Consider the following 8686-nt stretch of genomic DNA (forward strand, 5'->3'; position numbering starts at 1 on the left):
ACACACTTCCGCATTCAACAGTTCTCATACGTCCATTGTAATCGTGGACTCTGCTTCCCATCTGAGTCTAAATGCACAGAAGAACTACTCTATTCAATGCTAAGCTTACATGTAAAGACTTGCCACTGCTGTGATATCCCTCTTGATCATCTCTTGAGCCTGCTGCATCTTTTGGTACAATTCTGGATCACCCACAATCCTGGCCGCATTCTTCACTTCACGGCAGGTCTCATCTAGTCGTGTGATCGTTCGCACAATAGTACCCTCCAGAACATCGGTCAAGCCTGTGATGTTCTTAAAGCTCATACCCCGAGCCCACTCATAAACGACCTCCATGAGACCGAACCGTGGCCGAGATACGAAGTCGTTTGAATCATCAGCAGACTGAATCACTTGCAAACGAGTTTGTACGTCGTTGACCTTTTCAGAAATGGTAACAATAGTCTCTTTTCCGCGCTCAAGGTTGCCAGTCAAAGACGGTTCCATGTCTGTCTTCTCTTGGAACACAAAAGCAGATAGGAGGGCGGCAATCTCAGCTGGCTCATAATCGGCGAGGACGTTGTCGAGAATAAGCTCAGTTAGAACCAATTCATCACCGGAGTGGATTTCACATGCGACCTTGCCCTTGAGCTGAATGCGAGTGGCGTCGTCAATGAACCCAAGCTCCTTGAGAACTTGAACTCGCTGTTCATAATCGGGTAGAAGTTGGAGATTCTGGTCCGATAAAGACTGTTTTAGCTGAGAGATGTGCTCCTTGATGAGCCACTCATCATGACACATAGCGAACTACGTGGTGGGTTAGGATCAATAGGTGCTTCCAAAAAAGAATGGGTAAACTTACGTGCTTCAAGAACTCCGAGCATTGTTCAGCAGGGGAATTCGATATCGTCTTAACTAACTCAATCCTTTTCTCCACGATCTCCTGTAGCTGCAGTTGCTTGATCCGGGACAAGTCTAACTCTTCCAATCTATCATCCCACGAGCCACATAATTCTTGGAGACGATCCTTCGCCTGGTGGTAGCCATCTCCGCCCTGAAAAATCTCAGGTACGATGCCCTTGGTCACCCATCTTGTGAGGCATTCCACGTCGCTCAGTGGAACATGGAGGGTCTTGGTTTGTACACGCTTTTTGCTCTTCGGAAGCTCATGGAAGTACTTGCAGAATGTGGGAACGAACGGGAGCTGATCGGTGGCATCACGTCGATCTCGAAGGGATTTGATGGCGCATACATGCAGTGTCGGATCTTCTGATGTACCCTTGTTGCTAATCCCGTCAGCCAGAAGAATACCGATGGAGCGAATGCCATCCCAGTTGAATACGACAAGACGGTGCTGAGAGAACATCCTGCGCCCTATGGGGATAGCCAAGAGGCCCTTGTAAAGGTCAAATGTGAGTTTCTTGAAGTCTTGGGAGGCTTGGTGACATTGATCCATTGAAACATCGCAGATCTCACAGGAGTCTCGTTTGACCTTGGCTAGATCTGCTTGTGCTAGCTTCACATCTTTTTCGTGCTCGGGAAGTAGCTGCTGAGTGGCGTGCTCAGAGAAACTGCGCTTGATCATCTCTTCAATCTTCAGCGCCTCTACCCGGAGGAGGTTCAGGATCATATTATATGTCAATCGGAACTGCGACCGTAGCTTTGAAGGTTCTCCCAAGATCATATTACGTAGATCTGCAACGGGAGGCGCGTCATCCAGGCCTCCTGGTGGTACAATGATGACGGACCCGACAGTATCCAAACCACGACGACCAGCTCGACCGGCCATCTGAGTGTATTCTCCAGGCAGTAGGTTTCGAAATGAGTGGCCATCATGCTTGCGATATCCTGAAAAGACTACTGTGCGTGTAGGAAGGTTGAGGCCCATGGCGAACGTTTCTGTGGCAAACAACACTTTGACCAATGTCTGAGCAAACAGAATCTCGACCAGTTCCTTGACAATGGGCAACAGTCCACCATGATGAACAGCAATACCTCGGCTCAATAGTTCCCTCAGTCTGATTATCTGTGGAAGCTGCCTGTCGTCCGGCTTCAATCTCGCAACTGACTTTTCGATGATCATGTGAATGTGGCTTTTCTCAGACGCTGTACAGAAGTCCTGGTTGCTAAGAGCATCCGCGTTCTCTTCGCATCGCTTCTTTGAGAACACAAAAATACAGGCTGGAAGCAGGGTCTGCTTCTTGAGGTATTGTACGAGATGGACCCAAAGATTTTTATCCTGCGCAACAGATGAGAAGCCACCGGCACGACCACCACGGCCCATATGACCAGGTGCATGGCTTGCACGAGGCGGTCCTCCGCGGCCACGCTGTTGGGCCCCTCCTCTTTGCTGGCCCCCTCCTCTTCCGCCTCGCTGAGGGCCTCCTCGTTGTGTACCGCCGCGTTGGTTGCCCCGAGGATTGCCTCCACGCGTGGCAACGGTAGTTTCTGCTGGTTTTTGTTTGTCCTTTCCCTGAATCGCAAAGTGCGCATCTTTCCAGCCCTTTTCGATGAACTTCTTCTCCGAATCCACAATCTTGTGGATGTCTTTCCCGGCCCAAAGATAATGCTCAAGGGGTACAGGTCTCTTTGGAGTAGAGATAACATAGATATCCTTCTGTTTCGTCCGACCGACCCAGGAGGCGAATTCCTTTGTGTTCGGGACTGTCGCCGATAGCAGGATGAGTGACACGTGTTCGGGCAACATTATAATGACTTCTTCCCAGACAACACCTCGCTCAAAATCGTTCACATAATGAACTTCATCGAATATAACGAACTCGACATCTCGAATAAGATCAGCCCCTCGGTAAAGCATGCTGCGAAGAATCTCCGTTGTCATGATTAGGCAACTAGCCTCAGGGTTAATCTGAACATCACCAGTGAGGATGCCCACTTCATCAAATGTCTGTCGAAAATCACGGAACTTTTGGTTGCTCAATGCCTTGATGGGGGAAGTGTAAATGGCCTTTGTCATATGCTTGGAAGCCAGTGCAATCGCGTACTCTGCCACAACCGTCTTGCCCGCCGAAGTATGCGCTGCAACAAAGACCGAGTCGCCATTTTCCAGGTGGTATACAGCTTCCTTTTGAAATGTGTCGAGCTCGAAGGGCCACTCTCTAGCCATATCAGGTACAAGATCTCTGAAATTGGACATGTCGTGGTTGATGTCGACCATATGCGCCCACTCACGACCAGCTTTGCGGGCACTCGAGGCGGCAAGGACACCATGAGGCTCCAGAGCAGGGAATTCTACTGGTAAAATGTCGTCGATATCATCACCGTCCTCACCAGAGTCGGCGGTTAGATCTGGTGTAGTGGTATCGGGGGAGATCCCATTGCCGCCCTCGGGCGTCATCTTCGCTTCTTCGGGATCTTCTTCAAGCACCTCCTTGATAGCGTTGGCATCTTCCTGGCTGACACTTGTCTTCTTTTTCGTAAAATCAATTCCTCGGCCCATTCCGGGAGCGATCTCTAACAGGCCCCCTTCGGCACCCAGCTGTATCACTCGTTCCAGTTTGTTTCCAGTATTACTTGGCTCTGCAATACCTCCGGTGTGAACTGAGTCTTCAAACGCTGCTGTCGCCTCAATACCTTCAAGACCACCAGGTGCGAATGGGAAGAAGCCTGCAGCTCCCCTCACGAAATCTGCACGATTTGCGGGCTTCCTGGAGAGACTTGTCGAGTTCTTGGCCGTGGCACTGTTTGCAGGGACTGTGACATTTTTGTAGCCTGTGACACGGCCCTCAAGTCCATGACGCTGAAATCTAGTAAGAGTTCGAGTGTGCGGCGGTGCAACTTTATACAGAGAGGTGTAGTCAGCCTCAAAGTCCCATCGCTGCTGAAGACGGTTGAGCCATTCTGGTGAGAATTCGGGCGAGGGTGAGAGGAGTAGCTCCTCTAGATGACGCTTGAGTTCCTCCGGATCCTGGGTGGAAGGTTGGCGCTGGCCCATCTCTTGAGTCCCCTTCTCAAGGAGAGAATCTATGCCAGCCATACCCTTTGGATTCCAACAACTTCAAGGCAAACAACGCCGCGATTTTCTAGCTTGTCGTTTTACTATGATGATGAAAGTGATGAAAGCTCCAAGTTAGAAATGCCCCACCATTGACGTTGGTGATTCTAACATTCATTCATGGCGGGACATTTAGGTAGGTAGCTTACAGCTCCACTCTATCTACCCTGCACTCAGCGACATGGGTACTGTAGGTGAGATTCGGTTTGGTTAGCGCCATCGCGAATTGTTTTAGACGAGTCGCTTCATTGATGAATATCTATACCTAACTACTATACCTTACCTAACGTAGGTACCTATCTCTCTATACAAAAGGTAGTAGATGAATTGGTGACCAAACCCACCAGCATTTTGTCATGACTAAAACGATATCATGTTCTGTAATCTCCAACAACCGCTAGCAGCATCACATCTGAGCTGACTTAACGACACTGGCCTTTCACAGCTGCTGAAGCACATATATGAATTGGTAGATCATTAATAAGACGGGTGCCGTGCCTTAACATACATGGCAACACGCGATAAAATTACATTTCCTTTCCTTCCGCACGTCTATCAAATAAGTGTCCATCAAATACGACAATTGGATCAGATTTTAATCTGCGTCTCAATTCCGATGATCACAACGAGCAGCGTAGGACACGCACTGCCACGCTGGGCACATGAACATGGGCGCTATCCTGATATGTGCAAGCAGTTGGACCGGATTCTCTCAGCACTAAGTTCTCTCTTTTGTCTTTTTTTCTTACAGGCGAAGGACCTTGGCAGCGTAGTCCTCAATCAGCTTCTCGGTAGGGAAGGACATCTCCTCGAGCTTCTGGGCATAGGGAGTAGGGACCTCAGCACCAGTGACTCGGGCAGCGGGAGCATCGAGGTAGTCGAAGCCGTACTCCATTGTCAGGGCAAGAATTTCGGATCCGACACCGAAAGCAGGGTAGCCAGACTCGACGGATAGAAGGCGGTGGGTCTTCTTAACGGACTGAATGATGGTCTCAACATCGAGAGGCTTGATGGATCGCAGGTTGATGACCTCGGCCTCAACACCGTACTTCTTCTTGAGGTTCTCGGCGGCAACCAGAGACTGGCCGACAGTTCGGCTCAGGGAAACGATGGTCAAGTCCTTGCCGGATCGCTCAATCTTAGCCTTACCGAAGGGAATGACGAAGTCGTCTTTCTGGGCAGCCTCGGACATGGGGAAGCTCTGACCGTACATCAACTCGTTCTCGAGAACAACGACAGGGTTGGGGTCACGGATGGCAGCCTTCAGGAGACCCTTGGCATCCTCAGCGCTCCAGGGGGAGACGACCTTGAGACCAGGAATGCTGCCGTACCAGGCAGAGTAGTCCTGGGAGTGCTGAGCGGCGACACCAGCAGCGAAACCGTTGGGACCACGGAAGGTGATGTTGCAGGGCTGGATACCACCGGACATGTAGAGGGTCTTGGCAGCAGAGTTGATAACCTGATCGATGGCCTGCATGGCGAAGTTGAAAGTCATGAACTCACACTATCAAGATCGAAACTGTCAGTATCTGATTGAAAGATAAAGAAGGGTGCTGTGACACTTACAACGGGGTGAAGACCACTAAGGGCAGCACCAACAGCGAGACCACAGAAACCAGACTCGGTGATGGGGGTGTCAATGACACGCTTGTCACCGAAGCGGTCGAGAAGACCCTTGGTTACCTTGTAGGCACCGTTATATTGGGCAACCTCCTCTCCTAGAATGAAGACCTTCTCATTCTGCTCGAGCTCCTCAGCCAGAGCCTCGTTGAGCGCATCTCGGACGGTGTATTCCTTGACGCCGGAGCTGTTGTCGGCGTAGGATCGGGTCTGGGCGGAACCAAAAACAACGGGTCGCGCAAGAGCAGCGCGGGCAATGGCAGACTGAGCAGCTGAAGGAGCAACAGGAGTGCGGATAGCTCGAGTCGAAGCAGCGAGGCGAGCTGCGGGTCGAAGAATGCGAGACATGATGTGCGTTTGTTGAATAGCCAATTGACCCAGGAGTCGGAAGGAGGACGGCAGAGAGTCGACGAAGAAAGAGAACGAAGCGTCAAAGGCAAGAAGCTGCAGAGGACAAGCTTCTCGTAATTCCCGGGTCGTCGACTTTGACGTGGGAATTAAAAATGATGATGAGCTGAAGTTGGTGTTGAGAGATGAACAAGTCGGGTTGAGAGAGGGAATTTCACCGAAGAACGCTTCTGCTGGCCAGCTATCAGTTTTTTTTTGGGGCCAGTCGGTACGTATCGTGCCGGAACTGCGAGGTACCTAAGCCCTCACCTACTTTCTGTGGCTGATTGTGTACCCGCTCTCCAAATCCCCCCGAGCGACCCTCCGTTAGCTCGGGCAGCTTTATCCCTCTTTGCTCCCCGCCTGCAGCCAACGCCTTTTAACGACCCTTGCCATTGAGTGAGTGAGTGCAGCACAGGTTGGAAGGGTAGTCAACTAGTTGCAAGCACCTATCAGAATTTAGAACACAGCTTTAATGACCCATTTAACCAGTCTGTTGGGGAAATCCAGGGGAATATTGAGGGACCATTCTGAATCCACCCAAAGATTTAAGAGGGAAAAAATAAAAAAACACGGGTGCATCGGAGAAACAAAGAAACCGCATTGTCTAATAGTAGATTGATTGATTGACTGTAGTGGTAGATTGAAATGTACCTGCTATCAACGACAAGAAAGATGAAATTGTATTGGTATGTATATTACAATTATAAGCCAATATTGTCCCTAAACTCCTCTGCCTTCCGGATCCTCTATATCGTAAGACCGGCCACTTCATATGTATGCATGTGCATCATCGACCAGCATAATTTGCTCCTTTTTGACCATCGTGAGATAATTGTTGTTTGAAAGATTTGTTGTCATAGCTTGCTTGTTTACGCAGCAGGCTTGCGGGCCACCATGAGGTACATGGGGGTGAAGAGCTTGTCTCGTCCACCAGCGACCAGGCAGTCAGCGGCAAGAGCCAAACTGTCAGCAGTCTTCTTGGTTCCAGCAGGGGCAAGCTTGAAGGTCTCGAGGAGACCAGCCAGACCGTGAGCGATGGTTCGACCCCAGGTGGTCATGCGCACGATGGTGAAGATGTCACCGACGGACTGGATGTAGCGGAGTTCACCAGCCAAAGGCCAGTACCAGGGGAGGGCATCGGGGCGGTCTGCGAGATCCTCGTGGTGGAGCATCTCAAAACCGGAGTCCTTGATAGCAGCAATGCCCTCGGAAACCTTGCACATGTTGGAAATACCATCACCTTGCTCAATACCCAGTCGAATCTCGCGGTGACGAAGGTTCTCGTTATCGTACTCGTCGGTCATGAGCCACTCGTACACACCGAAAACACCGCCGGGCTTGAGGACACGGAAGATCTCGCTGTAGATGCCCTTAAGTGTGGGAGCATGCACAGTAGCCTCGATAGCATAGACGGCATCGAAACTGTTGTCGGGGAAAGACATTTGCTGACAGTGGTGTTAGCCTGGATCCAAGACACTTCGGGTTGATTGGGTACAAACCATGAAATCACCCTTGACAAACTCGAGCTGGTTGGATAGACCCTCCTTGTAGGCGTAGTGGGTGGCTCGCTCGATCTGGTAGTTGTTGTTGTTCAGACCGGTGATGTGAGCACCTGTGAACTTGGCAATCTCGCGAGCGGGACCACCAACACCACAGCCGACATCGAGAACCTTCATGCCCTCCTTGATACCAATCTGGTGGGCAAGGTAATGCTCATGACGGGCAATGGCTTGGTAGAAAGGTTCACCTTGTGAGAATCGGCAGAAGTGGAAAGATTGGCCCCAGCCGTATTCGTAGAGATCGGTAGCAAGGTTGTAGTAGCTGCGAACATCAAGTCAGCATTCGGCCCAGCAAGAAAACCTGGAGCAGTTCGAGACATTGTCCACAACGGTAGGGAAAAACAAAGACAAGAATTGGATCACTTACTGTCGAGTCAAGGTGGCGTACTCGGCTTGACGGGCCTGACGGCTGTATCAGTTCCTGCCATGGAAAGATAGGAGGGGCATATTAAGGGGAACTTACAGCTCGCTCCTCAGGAGTCTCGTTCTCTGCGGGCTTGTTATCCCAGTGCTTGAAATACTCGTCGACAGCAGCCTGCTTGGCGGCACCGCCCTTGCGGAACATGGCAGCAATGCCACCTCGAGCCTGGGCTGAATTGCCGTGCATGGCTTTGTTGAAGTCGGCATCGCGCTGGTGATCCTCGCGCTCGAGGGCGGTGTTCGATGAGGCAACCATGTTGAATATGGTGTAAAGTGTTGAAGTGAAGTGAAGTGAAGGTGAGGAAAATCAAGGAGAAGCAAGGACAAGAGAACAACAGACGAATTGAGTGTGTAGGTATAGGAAAGTTGAAACTTTGAGGGAACGGGTTGGCTTTAATGGTAAAAGGGTATGGATGCAGACTTAACGGGTTGTCGCAACAAATTTCAGGGCCTCCCCTGAACTGCACAAGCCATCCCGTCTATGGGCATCCAATCTCAATCGTGAATTGAGTAATATCCGTGCGCTTTACCTTAAAGATACTAGATCCCCTGTCTATCACCTAGCCTGGGGGGCGACCTGGGAGAATTCGACGCAAAGTGGTACAGAGTAATCAACTCCCCACAACACCTCCAAACTTAGTCTTCATGTGATTAAGATCAGGACTTGGTTGTGTTCTCCCTTTTGTCTAAAAAAAAAAAAAAG

General features: G+C 50.5%; 2 protein-coding genes across 2 annotated transcripts; both read right to left on the reverse strand.

Annotated features, from left to right (window-relative positions):
• Nucleotides 1-105: 105 nt before the first annotated feature.
• On the reverse strand, nt 106-5962 carry FIESC28_02187 (uncharacterized protein; the record flags this gene model as incomplete). The annotated part of the gene is made up of 5 exons (XM_031156337.1): nt 106-786; nt 842-3995; nt 4278-4298; nt 4744-5498; nt 5561-5962. 5 exons carry the CDS (start codon nt 5960-5962, stop codon nt 106-108), a joined length of 5013 nt encoding a protein of 1670 aa, XP_031019611.1.
• A 911-nt stretch (nt 5963-6873) lies between these two features.
• FIESC28_02188 (uncharacterized protein) lies at nt 6874-8239 on the reverse strand (the record flags this gene model as incomplete). Its single annotated transcript, XM_031156338.1, has 4 exons — nt 6874-7449; nt 7504-7825; nt 7931-7965; nt 8027-8239. The coding sequence occupies 4 exons, from the start codon at nt 8237-8239 to the stop codon at nt 6874-6876; spliced, it is 1146 nt and encodes a 381-aa protein (XP_031019612.1).
• Between the last annotated feature and the right edge of the window lie 447 nt (nt 8240-8686).

The sequence above is a fragment of the Fusarium coffeatum genome, assembly GCF_003316985.1.
Source record: "Fusarium coffeatum strain FIESC_28 chromosome Unknown BRIP53273_contig_48, whole genome shotgun sequence".
In the NCBI taxonomy this organism is placed as follows: Eukaryota; Fungi; Ascomycota; class Sordariomycetes; order Hypocreales; family Nectriaceae; genus Fusarium; species Fusarium coffeatum.